This window comes from Corvus kubaryi, unplaced genomic scaffold (genome assembly GCF_017639235.1).
Source record: "Corvus kubaryi isolate FWS band 111438036 unplaced genomic scaffold, C.kubaryi_AGA036_p1.0 37383, whole genome shotgun sequence".
NCBI lineage: Eukaryota > Metazoa > Chordata > Aves > Passeriformes > Corvidae > Corvus > Corvus kubaryi.
In genome coordinates this window covers 1,830,232-1,851,072 of record NW_024581125.1, presented here as the reverse complement: position 1 = coordinate 1,851,072, position 20,841 = coordinate 1,830,232, and the positions used below count along the sequence as shown (strand labels likewise).

General features: G+C 50.5%; 1 protein-coding gene and 1 long non-coding RNA gene across 2 annotated transcripts; one reads left to right on the top strand and one right to left on the bottom strand.

Moving 5' to 3' along the window:
- Positions 1-915: 915 nt before the first annotated feature.
- On the bottom strand, positions 916-10,758 carry LOC121668046. The gene is made up of 2 exons (XR_006017237.1): positions 10,670-10,758; positions 916-6,189 (listed from the first exon to the last, which is right to left on the bottom strand). It is a non-coding gene; the product is annotated as an uncharacterized LOC121668046 (long non-coding RNA).
- RAB17 (RAB17, member RAS oncogene family) lies at positions 10,554-16,982 on the top strand. Its single transcript, XM_042035426.1, has 6 exons — positions 10,554-10,811; positions 14,147-14,306; positions 15,256-15,407; positions 15,655-15,780; positions 15,989-16,082; positions 16,467-16,982. Exons 2-6 carry the CDS (start codon positions 14,150-14,152, stop codon positions 16,577-16,579), a joined length of 642 nt encoding a protein of 213 aa, XP_041891360.1. The 5' UTR covers positions 10,554-10,811; positions 14,147-14,149; the 3' UTR covers positions 16,580-16,982.
- The last annotated feature ends 3,859 nt before the right edge of the window (positions 16,983-20,841 follow it).

Here is a 20,841-nt window from a genome sequence, read left to right as displayed (position 1 = left end):
TTTTTTTCTTTGAATATAGACAAAATAAGCCATCTTGCTATAAAAATACTATACAGGGAGAATTTGTCCAGATAAATGTGAAATAATGATTCAAACCACGTTGGTTTTGGCTGCACTGTGGAGCGCAGTGAGGGAAAATGAAACACTGAACATACATTCCTTATTTTAACAAGCAACACGAAGGCGAGGCTCGTTTTGTCTGAAAGTCATGACTGTGATGAATGATAGTCGGACAACACTGAGTATCCCATGCCAGTTTTAAAGGGCTCTTTAAGTTTTAAGTGCATAATACACCCCTCGTTCTCCAGCATCCCATGTGCAAGGAGGCTGCTTTGTGCAGAGCACACCCTAAAAGATACAGTCTTCCCTCTGTGCTGCTCTTAAACCCAACTGTCTTGTAAAACCTCACTGCTGAGAATCAGAAAAAGCAATCAGCTGTTAAAACGGGTGGTGGTGTACTTGACAAACCTCTTTTACATAATAAAATGGATGTTTTTGTGTCCCGTGCAAGAACATGGGATTACATCTCTATTAGAGGCAAGCCCTGGGATAGGGGAATCCAGTGGTTGGGTGAGGGTGTTAAAAGCAAACACAAGGGCACCTCTCCACTCCACTGGAAGGTCACGGCATCTGCCAAACCAGAAATGAAGCCTGACAGCTTTAACAAGATGTCCATTAGTCCAAGGAGAGTGGAATGCTTTAAAGACCTTGGAAGATCTAGACTGAGGAGGCCAGTATTTCAGATTGTCAGGATACGTGAGATGAGCAGAGCTCCATTAACGTTGCAATATTTTGCAAACATAACAGCAGTGGTATCCAGCAGGGTCTGCGGATTTATTAATGGAAAAAAAATTACATCACAGACAAGTATGTGCTGGCACTGAAATTCTGCAGGAAAATAGAAAAACACTGGTGCAACCAAAGGGCTTGTACTTTATTAGGTTTCCTAGGGAAGGAAGGTGATCCTCTCCAGCAAATCATATCTCCTGGGAAAAGCTTTCAGGTGTGTTGCTGCATCTGAGCAGTGTCAAGGCAGGCCTCAGGAGAGTGGTGGTGTCCATGCGTATTTTGTCTGGATGAAATTCCTTACTGTTATTCCATCTCTTCAAGTCAGCAGGGTCACTATTTGCATCAGCAGAGCTCTGGCCCTTTGGGAGCCTTGCTTAGCTTTGTCATGTCTAGCCTGAGGTTTGTAGTCACACAGCAAAGCCAGAACTGATTAGTGTCTTCTCAGGTGGTCCAAAAAAGAGAACCATGGGCTTGGGTTGGCAGGGAGAATACTGTGGGCTTCCAAGCCAAGCTTTAGGAGGACTGGAGAAAAAGAGTCCTACAACAGCAGCAGACCTTGATCCCTTTTACCAACAGCAACTTGATGTGGGTTTGTTCTGAAGAAAGTTTATTTGTTGACTTCATCTTGCAAAAGCCCCTCAATGAGTTACTGGCCTCCTCTCATCACCTTGGCATGCCATGAGAGAGAGTTTTTCATTCGTAAATTTTTCACAGGTCACTGAGGATGCCACTTTGGGGATCTCGAGGTCTCAGAATTGGATCACTTCTAGGGTTGAGGAAGAATCTTCCCTTGGAGTTTTTCAAAGGTTAACCTTGGGGTTGATTTCATTAAGTATTTTCACCTGCACCCTGGCACAAGTAGGACAGCACTAATGAAATAAACTGATGACACAGTGTTAAACTTCACCAAAAAAAGGAGGATAAAGTCATACAAGAGGTTAAGGACTTGAGAAACAAGTGGAGTGAAATCAAGCAGACAGCCAATATCATGCCAAAGGCTAAGTTCATCATCTCACCAACTGTTAATACGGGAAAAGGAGGAAGTTCTGGGGTCATAAACTGGCCATGGCATGGTTGCATGCCACCATCACAACAGAAACATCAAAATATTGCATTTAACGTTGAGAGCACTTCAAGAAAGGGTCATTGCACAACCATCTGCAAGACCTTACCTAAATGGTGTCTGCAAGTCTGCTTTTCCATATTAAAAAGAAATCAAGCTTGAATAGCTATGGAGAGAAAAGCTCCTAGGATAAGCAGCAGGAGGACTTTACTGAGATGAGAAGGGGTTGCTTTGTCTAGCCAAAGGCAGAACAACTGCATCTCTCTTCTATAAATTCTTTTGGAGATAAGTGGGATGGGGATGATGCTATGTGAAGCTTAAAGCCAAGTTAGCACAAAATCATCCAGCTAAACAGGCCATATATAATTTTAGTCTGGATACCAGAGATTTCTTGCCAGATGAACATGCATCCAAAAAGAGGTTGCGAGTAGCTGGGGTGAAGTATGTCAAGTCTGTGGTAAGCACTACCCTGAGAGTCTGCGTGCCTCAGCAAGCACTAGTCCAAACACTGCAGGCTTTTCACCCTGCCAGTAAATCTGGGACAAGGGTATCCGGCCCAGCTGACAATCGGTGACCCCAGAGAGGTGGCTGTTGTCCCATCGATGCTCCTGTGGAGGGTACAAGCCAGCCTTCACCCAGACCAACACGCACACACTCTGTGGGACTGTGCCAGGCAGGGAGCTTACCTGCAATGTGCAAACCACAACTGAGCGCACTGAGAACAGCCCATCTCAGGCAAAAATGGGAACCCACTCAGGGCAGCCTCTGTGGACTTAATCTAATTAGCAGCAGACACGCCACGGCTCAGTGTTGCAGCACAGCAAAGTGAAGCCAGCTCCACAGCAGCTGTGGTTGTGGGGAGCCAAACCCATTCCAGGCTGGCTCCCAAAGACGGATGGTCATGGTCTGTTGTTTGCTCTCTCCACTCCTATCTGCTATTCCCAGCCTGCCACAGCACTGCTGAGCTCCAAATTTGGCTGCTTCTCCTGCGGCTTCCCCCCTTAATGCATAAAAAAAGCTACATTCTAAGAGAGCCCCGTGCTATTTTCAGAAGAAAAGACATCCTAGTTTCTTCCACCTAGTCTAAAAACGCCCCTTGTTCCCTACCTCAAGTGCTGTGGACTTAAAACCTATTCCAGGCTGTGGGATGCCTTTCATCCCCTCTGCCTGCACTCCAGGAGGAATGCAGGTGAGAGATCAATGTACGTATTTAATCTGGGAATACAGTCTCTACATCTGTCCAAAAAAATAGTCTGAACTAGTAAATCCTTCAGCCAGACAAAATCGGGCTGGCTTCAGTGCAGACAATGCATTACATCAGCTGGAGCAGCTGAGGAACTAACCCTGCATCACTTTGGGATTAAGATATCAAAGCATTCCTGCTGCCGTGGTGCCGGTGCCCTCACCCCACTGACAGCCTGGAGACACGGGAGTGAGGAGTCACATGGCCTCGCTACAAGTTTCCCTGTGTTTTTCCTGCTCCATGCTGTGTGGCCTCATCCACTCCCATCCCAAATATTGCAGCATTAAGCTGAGCCACATTTTCCAATCAGGCCCTCCAGATTTTCTTAAACGCCAGTTGTTTTGGACTGGAGTAAAACATAGCCACAACACATGGCCTAAAAACAACCAGTTGTTTGCAAAAGACCAAGTGCTTGCACTAATTAGTCATAGTGCTCTGTAAAAGCCATATGAACATGCTTTTGGAAGAGCTTTTGGGAAACCACATCACAGTTAAAACTCCCTCAGCTGGAGTGGAAGAGGGGAAGGAGGTGCCATTTATTGTCCCCGTGGAAATCTGTCCAGATTCATCCAAGGCAGAAATCAGAAGCAAACCATCCCTCTTCTCAAGCACGGAAAGCTGTGTTCGGCTTCTAACCATCCTTCATTCTTGTCAGGGAAGAGGTATTTTCCACTCACCTATTCTACAGCAAAGTGAAAAATTGCCAGTTCTGTTCTCAGGGAATGGTTCCAACCACTTGACATCAGACAGAAGAGCACCTGTGTGATGTCTCACGGTTCTGCTTTATGATCTGAAGCCGTGCATCCCTACCCCACCTCCTGTCACCTCTCCAGTTGCCCACCCACACAGAACAGCAGCGAACCAGCCATGGCAGCTAACAATTCCTGGCTTACCTAAAGCCATGCTGGCGCTAAAGGATTTCGCATTCCAGCTGGGATAATCACCAGCAGGGCAGGAAGGCAGGTCATTATAGTTTCCTGGAATGAAGGACTTTGCCTAAACTGGGAAGTGAAAGATGATACTGGTAACAAAACATTAGAGGAAATGGAGACAAAACATCTGAGATGGTACAGTGTGTTAGAGCTGGTGCATCTGATTTTAAATCATAGCACATTTTCCTGGCATCCATAGCATTCCTGGTTTTCCGTGCAGAGTGACTGATGAATGGCATATGGGACTGACTGCCCTCTGCCTTGCTGGGCATCCCAACCCAGTTCATCCATCCCAGCCCTGCAGCAGGTAATGTGCTCTGACATTTTCCTGTGAGCTTTTCCACAGCCTTAATTATTATGGCACTAAAACCCTTCTGATCCTTCCCTGTAGGAATGTGAAGGAATCAGCTCCTCTCTTCCCCATCAACAAAGAGCCAAAACAGTCAGGCAAGCATTGTCAAAGTCTCCAGCGTTTAGTTTTCCCTCCCATTGTGGCAACAATTAGAAGAATAATTTTCCCCCCTCTGAACACAATGAGTTGCTGCAGAACCCTTTTGTTTCAGCTGCTGTAAAACCGGTAAATAAATAAATCAATAGGTAGATAAAGCACGGAGTACCCCAAACTGGACAGAAAGCAAAATATTTTGCATCTAGAAACTACCTATTTCCATAGCAGGCTGAACAATCTGTCATGGGTCATGCTGGAAACAGATGCCAGAGGCAGGAGTAGAATGGCCTCTGCCACCAAGCCTCTGCTTTTCCTTCCTCTTGCCTTCTGCCTTTCCTATCTGTGCCTTTCCCTAAGGACAGCTACTCAATGTATTGCAGGGTTTCCAGCCTTAAGCCATGGATGTCTGGGCACTGTTAGAAGGAGGCACCTCCCCAGGGGCTGGCAGGCACCGCCTTTGTTGCTCAACTTCAGTTTCTACAGAGGTTTTTTCATCCTCCCTGACCTTGGAGCTGTGGTGGCAGAGGAGAAAGGCAGGAAAGACACTTCTCTGCATGGCCTCTTTTGGGGAAGTTACTAGGTTAAGTTTCCGAAACATCCGGAACGCATTAGTGGTTCAACTCAACTAATTAGAAATTCCCAAAATAATTTTTAATACCTTTTTCAATTATTAAATGGGTTGCTCGAGGTAACAGCAGATAATGGTCCCCCCCTCCACCTTGAGGCATCTCTGTTCCTTCCAAGTTTATTGGCAACAGATGACTCATTTAATCTCTGCCCAAGCTGACTGCTTTACAACTCTTCCAGCAGCATCTGGCCTTAAACGAGGTTACTCAGGCTCAAACTGATGAAATAATTCCTATTCTTGTGCCTGTACAGACCATGCCTGTAACACCCAGTGCCTGAGACTAAAAACCAACTGAAAACCAGCCAAACATTTAGATGTGACCTGAAAAAAACAAGACTGTGCTGTGGCCACAGGCCTGGCTGCCATGGACAGGCAAAACCTGTCATAAAATGCCCTGTGACGTTTTCTGGGCTAGGCATCCCCAAAGCTGGGTGGGGACTTCAGGGAAACTAAGCTTATATTTACACCCACATGAGCTTTTCAAGTCTGTGCTAGACAGCATTGCTTAAATATTTCTCTTTCCAAGCACAGGCAAAACATTTTCAGTTGCGTTTGATATAGCTGGCTCACAAACACAGAGAGATGAAACGCTTCTGGGGGAGATTACTGAGCAACTTCTGCCTGTCATGGAGCTCCTCTATAGCCCTTTGCTTGGAAAGGTACCACTGACAGCCATTTTTAGCCTGCTTTCCTAAGGGAACGTGTGATCACTCTGCCAGTCCCACACTAAAAGCTGAAGCCAGCTGGCCAGCTGCCACCAAGTTTTTCTCAGAGGTCAAGGTCCATCCCAGATGTGATCCCCACTGCCAAAAAAGCAGCACGTGGAGCTCAGGATAGACACCAGACCCTGCACATGGAAGAGAGTGCTTAAATGCTTTAATCATGTAAAATGCTGCCAAACCTGTGCCTTGTTAGATAACAATATCTCTTGTTTCACAGAACCATTTCCTTCACTTCCGTAGCCCTCAGGAGCCGACTTTTCCTTTGAAGTTGGGTACCCAACCTAGAGCCAAAGGTCTCTGTGTGGCAGCTCTCCTGGCAAGGTGGGCTGGACTTGTGGAGGAGCATCCTCCTGGCCAAGGTCCGCTGAGAAAAGAGAACGTGAAGTTTGAAATAAGCAAACCTTTCAATGCAGACGTCTTTACTCGAGCAAGCCACATACACTTACTTTTCACACAAGCTGCGCTTTACTTATTAGACACGTGGCAAGAACCTCAGCACATTCCTCAAGGCTATTTATTGTGACCTGTCAAGTGTGATTTCAGAGGTGAAAACAATCTCACCTGTCTCTTCAAGCGCTAATGCTGTAGGAAAGCCTTTCTTGTGGTTCACACTTGTATTCTTTTTGTAATTCAATGCCACGACACTTCAAATGTTTATTGTAGTCAGTAGTTATTTTCCCTCCTCAGTCTTTAACACATGCTAATGTTCACCATCACTAATCATCTGGGAGCTATTAATATTAAGCTTGTTTAATGTTTCCAGGCCAATCTCTGGAGTGTTTTAGTAATGTTAATAATTAATACAGGAAGACGAGCATTTTAGAGACCTGAAGCAGTTCAGGGCAGGCTCACAGTTTTGAGCCACAGTGTGAATGATCTGTTCACCATTACAACTCTACCAATCCTTAAAATATTTCTTAACTTTTTATCACTGTACCAGTGTGGATCTCAATGGTTTTTTTCACTAGCAAAGGCACAACCCTTCCTCCTCTCACAACAAAATGATATTTTAATGCTCCATGGCAGTGGTGCCAGACCTTGCCTGTATGATTGATGCCTTTTCCTGGTCTTAAAATCAAGAGTCAAACACGGTTAGAAGGGAGAAAGCCTTTTACCTCTGTATTTATTATAAGGATCCTTAGCTGCACCACGCCCAGGTGGAATGGGCCAGAATGCGCCCCGCAATGCACACACACGATAGATCGAGTATAACATTATAGACCTTACTAATTAGCAGATCTATCAAAGATTCCCCAATGAGAGGCTCAAGTGAGCCCCCTCCCCAAGGAACCTTCCCCTGGATGGTCCTATCTTAGTTTACAAAATGTGTTCTGGAGAGGACCTTGGTGTCTGGGGTTTCTAAGATGTTTAGTCTCCTAGCTTAACAAAGTAAGTCTAAGAATGTAGGCTAGAAAACACTAAGAATACAGAAGTTACAAGGTATAAAAGGGATATAAAAGAAAAGGCAAAAAATCATCATGGCATCATGATCACTAGTGGGCTACCCTGGGTTTTCATTACTTCATCACACACAGAGAACGGGAAACAGCAAAGAGCAGGACATTTCAAGCATTTCTGTTCTGTGATTTAACTCCTTAGCCACGTTTTGTATGAAAACCAGCACACAAACAAGAGATGGCATGTTTAACAGCACAGGTATGGCAAACAGTTCTGAGAACATCATTTGTTGTGACCTCTGGATGGATTGATTATTTCGAATTCATTTTGCTGACCGTGGTCTCAGGTGTTTGTTCTTGAAAAAATACGAAATGAGAGTGTTTTTCAGATACAAACTGACCCATCAGGAACAAATTCGTGGTATGCAGGACCAAAAATGCTGAAGATGAGCATAATTTCTGGGCAACACAAAGTCTAAGCATCATTTCAACAGTGTGGGAGCCTTGATCGTGATCAGACCTCCTGCGCTGGGCTGCCTGCACAGGGCACACCAGGGAGCACATGGAATCCACGTGGATGAGCCAAGCAGAGGGGGAGAAACAAGTCAGGGGAGAAAAAATAACTCTTCCCACAGGCAGACAGCAAACAAGTGGCAAACCTGAGGCTTCAGTCTTTGTTTTCAGCTCAGGGTAGTGCCCTTATTGCCAGACTCTGATGCCTTTCCCACACAACCACTCTTCCTTAAGCAAGGGAGGATTTACAGTGCCCATATCGATGCTTCCTCACAGCAGTCACAGTCAGGGAGAACCAAGTGCTACACAACCACTGAAAAAGAGCCCTCCAGGAGCTCCTAAACAGGAGCTCCCACAAAGATCTATGTGCTTGTGCCTCCTTTAACTCAGAGAAAGGGGGAAGGAGAGACATCCTGCTCAAAGTTACACAGCAGGCAGAGCCAGAAATACAAGATTATTGGAATTATTCTTGCGTGCTTAGCCTAGAAGTTTTATTTTGACCTGCTCTGGCATTCTTGTGCACCACTGACACATCACCCTTTCCTTCACAGTTAAAAATAAAAGAAAAAGGCTGAGGTGGAGCAGTGGGGGAATGTCTGCAAGGGGGTTCCAGCTGTATCTGATCCACACCACTCCTGTGGCCAGACCCGTCCTCCAAATTCTCATGATGTAATTACATCAGGCGAGCATAAAATGAAATGCAGTCCCTAAACCTCGGAAAAACAGCCCAGGACCCATTTTTATCAGTAAAATTTATTTCAAGTGAGGAACCCTTCACTGCACAAGCACAGCAAGGTGCATCCCTTTGTGCAGGACACTCCAGGTGCTCTACCCATCCAGTATCGATGCAGCCACAGTCTCTATTTGCAAACCACTCGCCACTGAAGAAAATATCCTGACCATCCTGGATATTTTCCCTCACAAGAAGCAGGCAAGCAGACAGAGACACACGGGAAAAACTTCTGGCTCCCTGGCACTGCAAAGGTGCTTATCAGAGACGTTCTCATTCCAGTTGTTTGGAGAACAAAGAACAAGAGAAGCTTGGCTGTCCAGACACACTTCTGGCAGGAGACCTCGGTCCATCTCTCATGGACTGGTGTCTGTTTGGCCGCCCAGTTCAGAAATGAGACTGGGCAGCTGCAACCTCGCGGTCATAAATGGTAGATGAGCTGTGCCCTCTAGTGGGGGGAGCTGCAGAAGAGCCTTCCGGGGGAGGCTGTCCCAGCCCACACAAGGGACACGCTCCCTGGGCTCTGCAGGCCTCCAGGGTATTTACACCAGCCAGGCCACGGCATTTTGTTTGGGCACCTCACCCCCACCATCTTCTTTCAGAAAAGCCCTTCCCAAAGGCCTCTGAGATGTGACACCTGCTTGGGCAGAGGAGGCTGGTATGAAAATAACAGAGCAGCACATCCTGGGAATGCAGCTTCTCTTAGCAGTGACAAAGCCAGCCTTTCATAAGGCTTCAAAGCCTCCCAGGCTTTTTTTCTACTAAAAATTTGGTGCTTAGTTTAGGTGCGTGATGCTACCAGAGCCTGTAGGTCCAAACCAGTGGGTAAAGTCATTGCTGTGGGCAAGAATTCCTGCGGCAGCAACCCCAGCCCAAGGTATCCATGCTCCCAGCCCTTCCAAAATCCTGAAACACCTTCCTACCCCCTTGCTATGCCAGTGCAACTGTGCACAGGGTCACAGAGACTCAAACTGAAGGACTGACTAATCCAAAGTCCTAGAAAAAAAAAAAATAAGGCTTTAGATCAGCTCCTTTGGGAAACAAGTTGTAGGAGAAAGGGGTGGGAGTACATTAAACTGCTTCTGGGCTGGAAAAATTACATATATTCATAGGGTTGTTAGGAACTGTGTTCAAAGGATCCCGAAATCCAGCTCTAGCCTCTGCAGGGCTGATGGGAAGGACCTGGGAAGGTAAACTATGCATGGCTTTTCGTCACTGAAATGGGAAGTAATTGAACTGCAGTGCTTAGGCCTTGGAAGTCACAAGACACATTTTTCATTTCAAAACTAGGATGATATTGTTTTTAAGCTTTCTTGTAGGACTTCTGCTTTTCACCCTGTTCTCTATAACCATTAAGATTAGATTTTGCTAAGTCTGTTTCACTTCCAGATATCTTACTTGAAGGAAAGACACTGACTATGACAAGAAGAGTGACAGGAACACAGAATTATCTTCGTTCAGATGTTTAATTATCAGATCATCCCATTCTCATTCCAGACCCGTTATCCCAATGCAATATAACATGCTGTGATTTCTCTCTCAAGATATTAAAGCTTTAACAAGAGCAGCCTTCCTCAAAACACTGAAGCCCCAGCTGCCTGGGGTAACCAGATATTACCTTAATTAACAGGCAGTAAAATGCTCCGGTTTTGCTCACTTTGTACCTGCCAAGCTCAGGAGCAGCTGTCTTGCAGCTGAAGCATTTTGCCAGACAAGCGGGCACGTCTTCTGCCACAGAAGAAATCCCCTTTGCAATCCCAAGCCCGGGATATCTGAGCCTGTACCTGGCACAAGACCAAAGCCAGGCCTAATGTTCGTCAGCAGAAACCGCCATGTTATAAAAATCCGGAGAAGGACAGATCCCGGATATGCCATGGCTCCGGCCACACCCAGCCCTCCCTGGTCCTCAAACCTTGACGGGTCCGAGGTGCTTTCACCCCCATTTCCTTGGTAGCTGGGCTGCTCTTGGATCCCAAGACATGGGGAAAGCCCCACCTACCCATTCATCCGTCTGTCTGTCCGCCCATCCATCCACCCACCGCCAAACCCCAGCGTGGGAGGTGGGGAGGGAAGGACGGAGGGAGGGATGGAGGGGTGCTGGGGGCATGGCCACTGTGACAACAGCCTCGCGCCGTCCTGTCTGGCTGCCAGACCTTAGACCTGGTGTCAGGTCTAAGGTTCACTGATCTCGGGCTGCCTCTCACCTTTGACACCGCTCCCGCAGCCGGCGCTTTCGCTTTTAGCTGCTCCCGACACGGAGAGGCTCGAACACACGGATGGGGCCGTCATCCTGTCACCCCTGACACACGGACCGGAACCCTGGGAGGACAGCAAGGCTTCGGGAAGGTAAAGGCATCCTCTGCTCAGGAATTCCTCACCAGGCAGGCCCCCAGCCCCGACCCGCCCTCTCCAAGGTGCCTTTCCCAGGCAAGCTCCGGAAAGACTCATCCTCACGGGAGCAGCCTCACGTCCAAGGCACGAAGGGTGCACGAAGGGTGGCACGGTCCTCAGTGACTCCCTGCCCAAGAGAAGAGGTTTTAGGAAGCCCTCTGCCCTGCCCCCATCCTCCCAGAGCTGTTGTGAAGGTCTCAGCAGAGCTCCCGGTCTCTCCCACAGCCCAGGGCGGTCCCGTTTATTGCTGCCTTACTTCCCTGCGTGGTTAATGATCCTTATTCCCTTCCCCTCCGCTTTGAGGGGAGCTGTTTGTTCTGAGAAATCATCACAGTGTAAATCTAATATTTACACATTAAGTCCTTGCAGTTGGGATTTTTGCGTCCCGTGGTAACCCTGGCTTAAGTGAACTTTCCGAGTGGCCGTGCTCCTACTTAAGCCGGAGCTTAAGCAGGTAGGAGGAGGCTCCCAAAAACAGAGGAGAGCTTTGAGCTGAATGATAGAAGTTAACTGGGGAGGTAGGTGCATGACAACTACCTTGTGTGTATGGGGGGGAAATTAAGTATTTAAATCTGAAGGGACCTAAAGTATCACATCCAAAACCTGCAGGGTTAAATACTGCAGACTTACACAGTTAAGTGTTGAAGTCCTGTAATTTTTCTGAGGTGGTTATTAATTGTTGTTCTGGATCACTGTTGCACCTCTGTGGAGACTCAGCAAATGGCTTTAATGGTTTTAGGACCTAGAAAAGCTTAAACACCAGTTAGACATCACTACACTTAAACAACATTAATTTCCCAGGCAGCTAAATAGAGTTTTAAATAAGATTTGTCATTGACTCCATCCCCAAAGGTATGCGTGACTTTTCTTTTTTTACTGCTTTCCTTTGGAAATAAAAGGCTTATCCCCAACGATAAACACACCAAGATCCCTCCAGCCCAGGTTAAAGATGCTGAACACAGTTTCCTGGGTGCAGCAATGTTTAATCCTCTGTTAGGAAGTGAGAAACGATTGGTGGTGTGGCTGTTTGAGAACTCACCTTCAAGGTAAGTGTAGAATCAAGCAAGCCTGTCCCTAATATCTGCTGTTAGACACAACTGCCACAAAATATAAGCTGTATCTGGAGACTAAATCTACCAGCAGGATTTTTACAGCTGACTGAAGATAAATTGGTTTATTTTCTCTGACTATACTGGATATGAACAGGTTGAGCTTTCCCTGCCCCTCAGTGTGGCCTCTTGGCACAAGGAGAGGACCTGCATCACCTCAGCTGTTCCCCAGGCTGCTCTCCAAATTGATCACAGGAGATACCTGGATGCTTTTCCCATAGCCCCTTATCTAGCAAGGGGCAGGGTTTTACTTTGTACTCTCCTTTTCCAGTAAAAAAAAGAGGGCAACCCCACCACCATTTCCCCCTAAATCCTGTTTTCCATTGAATGGGAACAAAGCCACTTGTTTTGCTTCCTTGCCATCCTCCTCAGGTGGGAAGGGAGACTCACCCTCTGCCTCTTAACATGGGGAAAAAATAGTTTCAAGTGAGCTTTGGCAAAGCTCATTGCAGTAAATCTCAGGTGAGTTTTGTTCCAGCATCAACCCAACTTTCTAAGGTTGAACAGAGAGCAGCAGAGGGAAATGATGAGAAACTGTGTTTAATATAGACAATCCTGGGTGGCTTTCAAGCAGCTTCTTGCTTCCTTAGAGAGTTTTATGGCTTATCACTGACAATAACTGCCCAGAATGGATGGCAGCCTTATTTCCAGCCTACAAAGAGGCAAATGTATGCAATCAATACCGTAAGGAGCACATTTCTGCTGTGCCACAGGGCTTATCTTTTTCCTGCTTGAAAAATATGTCGAACTAGGTGTTCTGCACAAACTGTGATCCTGCTCTTCATCACAGGGCTGCATGAGCTGGGGGAGGTGATGTTACCTGTGTTTTTTAAGGGGATTAGAGCCCATCTCACCCAGCAGAAAAACTACTTGGATGTAAAGACACAGGCCTGGGTTCAGCCAAGGAACACTCTTAATGGCAGCCTTAATGAAGAGTTAAAGGTCTGGAGCCTGCCAGATTGCAGAGGGAGGACAGGCAAAATAAGGGAGACACGTGGGATGAGCAGCTCACAGGAACAAGGGGCTTTTGTCAGGGCAGGGAGCTGCAGAGAGCAGGGAGCTCCATTGCTGGTGCTGCTGTAGGTGTCTTTGTAAAGGTACTTCTTGCTCGCCAGCCAAGTTCCACAGCCAGATTCCTGAGGTCCTGAGGTAGAAATTGCACCAAATCTTCCTTATAAATCTTGCAGATCCTTGCTGTCTGCCTGACCAGGGCTTTCTCCCACATGGAGAGAAGCCCCCCATTCCAGCAGTGCTCACCCTGGCATCCTGCTCGGTCCAACACCCCATGAACTTTCCTCTCTCCTTTATAACTGCTCACATGAGCAGAGTGTTTTCGGAGGAGGAGCTCTGCAAGGAGGAACCAGGGCAAAGCAAGGCAGAGTGTTATTTGCTGCCCTGCACTGGCAGTCCCCACCAGCAGCGGGGCAGTGGCACTTCCTTGACCTCAGGGCTGGGAGGAGGGGATGCACGGGCCACCCAGGAGGGCTCCCGCCAACCAGCCTCTGCCCAGGGCACAGCCAAGGCTCTGCAGCAGCTCTCTTCGGGTCAGGTTTGAGGCAATCACTGTCACTGGGTCTGTGTTTCCCTGCCATCCCTGGGCACGGAGTGGCCCCAGCCACACCCTAGGGTGACATGGGGGTGGCACTCCAGGGGCTTGGTTTGCCTGGGGGTCTTTACCCTGGGTGCAGGAGCATTTGCCATCTGATTTGTGTGCTGCTGCTCCTCAGGGCTGCTCAGGCCAGGGCTTCTCACTCCTGAGGCTCTCCTGATAAAACTTCTAACCAGGATAAATGTGAGACATCAGCCTGAGCTCTTCACCAGAACTCTGGGGAAGGAGGTGTGCTGGAGAGCAAAGCACAGCCAGAAGGGGTTTCCCTCTGCCAGGAAATTCCTCCAGCTTGTCCCCTTAAAGGAGATGCACCAGTCTCCTTGCCTTCATCCAAGGAGGCTTCTGGCATCCAGTTTCTTCCTAAACATCTCCACCTTCTGGTCGTAACTGACAGTGGCGGATGCTTTGACGCATTAAATTTGCAATTAATGATATTAAGGATTTTTTTCCAGCCTGTTTTGAAGTTAAGCCCCACCTGCCCTGCTGCTGCTGTGCTGGAGCTGCTGCAGGCGGCTCAGCTGATCCTGGGGCCACTTGCAGATGTGCCTTGAACAGAGTTGGTTTCCTTGCAGGACATGGCACTGACGGTGACACCGGGCACGTCCCCGGAGGGGCCTCGTCCCTCCTACATGTACAAGGTGGTCCTGCTGGGCAGCATGTCCGTGGGGAAGTCCAGCCTGGCCTACAGATACGTGAAAAACGACTTCAGGGAGCTGCTGCCAACCGTGGGATGTGAGTGAGCGGCTCCAACAGCTTGAAGGCTCTGGGCCAGAGGCCAGGCCTGATGCACTTCCCTGCAGCAGGGTGGGATGCAGGAGAACTGCTTGGTCTATCTTGCAGTAGCACAGACCCACTCTGGAACATGATGCAGATTTGCCCAAAAGCCAGAACCTCGCTCTTCACATCTTTGCCTCCCCTTTCCTCAGCACCAGGCCACAAGAAAAGCCACATCACACAAGTCTGGCTTGGTGCTGCTTTTTAGAAGCAGGCGAGCAGCAGAATGAGTGAACCCTGGGATTCAAACTGTGCAGCTCACCTCTTTGCATGCTGTGCTGCCCTCCCAGCTATTCAGGCACCCCAGGAGGGTCTTTTAGAACAGTTTGCATTAAAGATCACCTAGTTTCAATCCCCCCTGCCTAAGTCCTATAGCCCCTAGACATTATATAAGTTAATTTCACGTGATGCACCTGGGTTTTGCCTTAAGAAGGCACAGCAGGCACGGAGGCTGTGATCCCACCTGTACTGAAGAGCCAGCTGGTGGAGCAGAGCAAAGTGGAACTTCTCCTCTTGTCCCTCTGCCTTGTCCCTGGCTGGTCCACAAGCAGCCATCTGCTCCTCAGGAGCAGGGATGGAGGCTCTCCTCCAGTGGGAGCCCTTTCCGTGGATATTCCCATTCAGAGCTCTGGCCCACCAGCCGGGTGGAGCTGTCTCTCTATCTGGGGGCTCTTCTGCAAGGCTCAGAGTTATCCAACATCAAACCTGGTGTCATCCACGCGAATCTGCTGCCAGGAAGGGCCACGTCAGCCCAGTGCCAGTGATCACAAGAAGTACCCCCTCCCCCCCAGATTCTATGCATTAGAACATCTTCACTGACCCTTGGGATGGGTTTGGCCTCAGGTCAGGGGACCTGAGCTCCCTGCTCTTGCTCCAAGTGAACACACACCCTGCATCTTGCCTGCAGGCTCCTTCTTCACACAGACACTCAACCTGGACGAGGCCACTGTCAAGTTTGAGATCTGGGACACGGCAGGCCAGGAGAAGTACCAGAGTGTCTGTCACCTGTACTACCGGGATGCCCATGCTGCCCTCCTCGTTTATGACATTGCTAAGAAGGTAAGGCCCCTGGCAGGACCATGCCACCACCCAGGGCTGATTTCTGCTGCCATGCACCCCATCCAAGGGTGATTTGTCCCTAAATGTGTTTGAGGGCTGGTGATTTGTTTCCCTGAGAAGGGCAATCAGAACCTCCCCACCTCTTTCTTTCACCTCTTTGGTTTAGTGCCACCCAACCAGCTTGGTCTGAGACAAAGGGATTAAATCAAAACCAGATCACTGGGTGGTTTTGTCTCCATCTCTCCAGCAAACATTCAGCAGAGCAAAGGTGTGGCTGGAGGAGCTGGAAAAGAAATTCCTTCCCGATGAAATTGTGATTGCTTTGGTGGGCAACAAGACAGACCTTGCTGCTGAGCGAGAGGTCACCACCGAGGTGAGTGCCTGGGGTTCCCTCATCACTCCTCACAGAAAGCATTGGGATACATCCAAGGAAAATTTCCAAGGAAAGCCAAGAGTTTAAGAGGTTTTCAGACACCTCCAAAGTCCCCATACAATTACTGAGCCACCATCAAACGCCACCATGAAACGGAACGAGCAGCCCCAGAGGGGGCAGGGGAATAACTCTGCTTGTCTCCACTTAGGAGGGGGAAGAGTTTGCACGAACAAAAGGCCTCCTGTTCATGGAGACATCTGCAAAATCCAACCATCAAGTGAATGATATCTTCATGTGCGTAGGTGAGTTTTGGGATGGCTCTGGGTGAGACCAGAGGCAGGTGAACCACGGTCCCAAGCCCCTGAAAAGCTCACCCCCTTCATTGCTCCTACTTGTCACTGAGATGTTCCTCCCAGCCAGTCCAGCCTGCACCACCAGCCTGCGCCACCCCTTAAGGCAGAAGGATGGACAGATCCATCCCAGGATATTCCAGTGTCAGAGATGGCTTTCAGGCCTTCTCCCAGAGCCACGATTTTATTTTGCATTGTTATCCAATCGAGGCACAGTGGTGTACCCAGCTCAGCTGCTCTGGGAACCGTGGGATGGTCCCCTGGGGTGGGACACGGGGTGCATCCCAGCCTCTGGCAGGAGAAAAGAGCCCTTACTTGCCTTGTGTTTCCTCCTAGTCCAAGAGCTCCTGAGGAGGGAAAAAGAGAAGGCATCCAAGCCATCCCCACATGGCAGGTCGACCGTCGACCTGAGGGCGAGCGGGGCAAGGACGAGGTGCTGCCGGAGCTGAGGATGGGACACTCCACACTCAGCAGGGCTGGGCTCGGCCTCCACGAGGGGCAGCGACAAAGCACGGGAGGACTCAGAACTGCAGGGACAGCTCAGCCTGACCACCCTCCCTCTCAAAGCCAGTTCAGAGCCCATCCTGGTGCATGGGGCCTCTTCAACCCTTTAGCACCATCTTCAGCCAGGAGATGAAGCACAGGGGTTTCTTCTTCCCAGCTCCCGGTTTCCAGAGAAGAGCACGAGCTGCCAGTAACACTGCCACCAACCCTGACTGGTGACATTCCCCCCACCCCCAGCTGTCACCTCCTCCATCTCCCTTTCCATCTGAGAAGGGAGGGTTTGATTTCCCAAGGCAGAGATCCTGGTGGTTTTACATCCAGGCTGCAAATAAAGAGAATATTGCCCTAGAGGTTTGTTGGGTTTTTTCCCTGTCCTGCATGTCCACCTCGGGAACCACAGGGAGCCTGGAGGTGGCAGGGACCAGAGCCAGTGCTCTCCTCACCCCATCCACCCCATTACAGGGGTCACAGCCCATCCTTGGGAGCAGTCACCGAGCCAGAATGGGGCCAAGGCCAACATGTGGCATCACAGTGCCTTGTGTCTTGCTGGGCCTCCCCTTTACACATAATGAGTCCATTGTGGGAACTCACCATGGATGGCAGAGGAGAAAATCCCACCTGTGCTCTCTCCAAAGGCAGCACCACTCTCCCTGTCTGCAGGGCAGTAACCTCTGAGTTTTTGGGGCATGGCAGCGTGGTGGATAGAGCATCATGTGCTCCCCAAGAGTTTCTGATCCCAGCTCCATGAAATGGGGTGGCTCTTTCTGGCCCCAGCTCATGGAAACGAAGGTGTTGGAGGCACCCCTGGGAGCTGGCACGCTGTGGGACCCCAGGGGATAGACCTGGGAAAAGGGTCCTCTGGGCTTATTTTTGGGGTGTTTTTTGGGGTGTGAGGGGATAAACATGAGAGGGAAGTGCTTCATGCTGCACACACTGCCAGAGCAGGCAGAAAACCATGGCGACCATGCAAATTTGGGGGTGACACCCCCCACGCCCGCCCATGCCGCGTTTTGGAACAGAGAGGCTGGGACACAGGGGTGAGAGGAGAAGGGTTTTTATTGTCAGCTCCAGTTCAGGGGCTCAGCTCCTGCCGGGGCGGGTGGGGGTGCGGGTGGGGGGCTGCGCAGCCTCGCTGCTGCCCGGCCCCGCCGGGGTGGGTGCCCCTGGCCAGGGCTTGTCGCCTCCCAAAGCGCCCCACCGGCCGGATCCCGCGGCCCGTGTACCACGAGGGGTCGATGTCCGGGTCTGCGAGGGAAAAGCCGAGGATCCGTCAGGGGCTTGGAGGATACGGAAGGGGATGGGGCATTGCACCCATGAGTGGGGGGGTGGCGAACACCAGGGGAGCAGGGAAGGGGGATGAGGAGGATCAAAGCTGTTGCAAAGGCTGTTTCAAAGCAGACCTGTGCTCCTGCACAGCGGCAGCACCTCCTCACCCCCCAAATGCAGAGTCTGGGGGTGCAGAGGGGGCTGGAGGCGGGGGGTTGGCTGGGGAGAGTCCCTTACTCATGTTCTCCTTACTCCTGATTTCCATGGAGCGCTCAAAAATCCGGCCGTGGGTGGCAGGCAGGGTCAGGCAGACGAGCAGCAGCCACAGGAGGCAGGTGACCCCTAGCTTCATCCCCAGCACTTTCTGGCCGCTCTGAAGTCCCCTGAGCCCCGCTGCAGACTCCGATGTGGCTGCAGGAGAGAAGGGATTTGGCTGTTGATGTGTGTCCCCACCACAGCATCCCTGGGCCAGCAGCAAAGGGCTTGGGGACAGCTGCGTCAGAACCCGGGACTGATGCCTCTGGGGAAAATGTCACCTCCAAACATGAGCTGCACAGACCTTGTGTTCACTAACATAAGTTTTGATCCTAGCCTAGTGCCTTAGGTCAGGCCTGATCTTCTCTGGGACCCCCAGTACACCTGTGGTACCCCACAGCCTGGGAATGGGGTCCATCACCAAAATGCAGGGCTGGCTGCACCAAGCAGAGGTTGCAGAGCTGCAGATAGGTTTTGCTGCTGGATGCTGGATGGATGGATGAATGGGTGGATGGATGGATGGATGGATGGATGAATGGGTGGATGGATGGATGGATGGATGGATGGATGGATGGATGATGACCACCTCTGTACCCTTGGAATCCACCCCTGGATGCGGCTGCTGAAATAATAACCTGGGAACCCCCCGTGCCACACTTCACAGCACTGAGGTAGTGAAGCGAGCAGGACTGTGCAGGGCGGGCTGAGTGATGGGCTGGATTTTTGCAGCCTCCTGAAACGAGGGAATGGGGCAAGGGACCAAAGAGAGAGAGCTGGGCGAGGCAGGACACGGCGGGGGTGCTCCATTTCCAGGGACTTTTGCAAAGGAAAAGTTTGCAACATGCTGAGCAGGAGACAGACCGGGCTCCCGGGAGCTCAGGTTTGCTGTGGCCACCAACTTTTGGCACCCCCCCAGCCGGCTGGACAGACGCGAGGACGGACACACGGAGGCAAAGCAGCGCTCGGGAGTTACCCAGCAACAAGAGCATCACGCGAGGGAGGGAGAGAAAAGCGTCGCTCGCGGCCGCGGGGCTGCACTTACCGAGGCGAGGCGAGCAGAGGTGCCCGGCTGCCGTCCTGCTGAGCCAGGTGGCGGCTGTCTGAGCCGGAGTCCCCTCCGCTCGCTGCTTTTATGGCCGGTTTCGTGCTGATGTCAGAGGCGAGCCTCGGCGAGGACCGAGCCGGGGCATCTCCCCTCCCCGCTGCCCCCTCTCATCAAATCAGCACAGGGATTCTCATGACTCAGAAGGGACCAGCATTTTATCTTACGCTGGCTGCGGGAGATAGTTTGGGAATATGTTAATCCCTGTCCTGGATGCAGGGTTATTTCGGACAAGGGGAAGTTTTCTGCTCCGTCACCCACCCGGCGCCCGCTGCCGGGGTCGGTGTGTGCTGCTGCCCCGAACGCTGGAGAGGACAGTGCAACTCCACCGCAGGATTTACACTGGTACCACCTCCCTTTTCCCTTCAATCCCCACAAAAAAAAACCCAAAAAACCAAAAAAACCCAAAACAAAACAAAACCTGCTTTAGGGAAAGCAGAACGTTCAGAGATGAGAGGAAGGCAAGGTGCTGGCGCACATGGGCTGGCAGGCCTGTGGTCCGGGCATGAGGGCTTCAAATCCCCACCCCCCGGTCCGCCCCTCCCATTTTAAGTGGATTTTTAAGATTTCTGATGTTTATTCTGCTGGATGTGACACTGGAGGAGCCAGTTTGGGACTCCAGCACGAGGGTCAGGTGATGTCCAAACAAAGACAAAACTGGGACTAGAGACATCCCGAAACAGGGACACCTCTGTGGTGGCAGGTTTGTGAAGACACCGTGACTAATAGGGTGTGGGCAGGGGGAAGGTCTCTGTCTGCCACCCCCATGTGGGGCTGGCTTTGCCCTGGGGCAGAGCTCGATCTCCTGCAGTGCCCAGCTCCAGTGCCCGAGCACAGCCAGTGCTGGGGAGAGGTGGCAGGAACAGGATGTGACACAGGGGGATTGCCACAGACAGGGAAAGGGCTGAAGAGAGGAGAACCTGCCCCACCTTGGGATTCAGCTGTGGAAATCCCCACCCCGGCCTCAGCAGGCCTCTCTCTACCCCAGGGTTGCTGCTAATATTTGATATAGATTCAAAGCAATGCCTTGATGCTGTGGGCTTGTGTTTCTTGGGCTTCAGCTGCCAGACCGGATTCAGGGTTTCCATGCAAGCTGGAGCAGTGCATTTATTTCAGGATCAGCCCCTCCACAGCACCACCCTGTGCATCCCCTTTGCCCACCCAGCTTCCCCACTGGGCACCACTGACCCACAGTCCTCACACCTGTGGCTCTGTGGCCAGTATCTGACCGGTCATGTGGCCCTCCTGATCTGCACCTTCTGCCCCCATTTGGCTTCAGTGTTGCTGATTCAGCTCCTGTCTGCTCCACCTGGCCAGTTTTAAAGCAAGAAGTGCACAGGTTGGTTAAAGAAATGGATGCACATGGAGCTGCTGGAGCAAGTCCAGAGGAAGCCATGAGGATGCTCTGAGGGCTGGAGTCCTTCTGCTCTGGAGCCAGGCTGGGAAAGCTGGGGGTGTTCACCTGGAGAAGAGAAAGCTCTGGTGACACCTTAGATCCCCTTCCAGTGCCTGCAGGACCTCCAGGAGAGCTGGAGAGGGACTTTGAACAAGGCCCTGGAGTGACAGGACACAGGGAATGGCTTC

What these genes read in the sequence shown, in the direction of transcription:
- RAB17 (XM_042035426.1), top strand. Translation starts at nt 14,150, where the DNA reads ATGGCACTGACGGTGACACCGGGCACGTCCCCGGAGGGGCCTCGTCCC. An exon ending in TTTATGACATTGCTAAGAAG is followed by an intron (nt 15,408 to 15,654) that starts GTAAGGCCCCTG and finishes CCATCTCTCCAG; the next exon opens with CAAACATTCAGCAGAGCAAA. An exon ending in AGCGAGAGGTCACCACCGAG is followed by an intron (nt 15,781 to 15,988) that starts GTGAGTGCCTGG and finishes GTCTCCACTTAG; the next exon opens with GAGGGGGAAGAGTTTGCACG.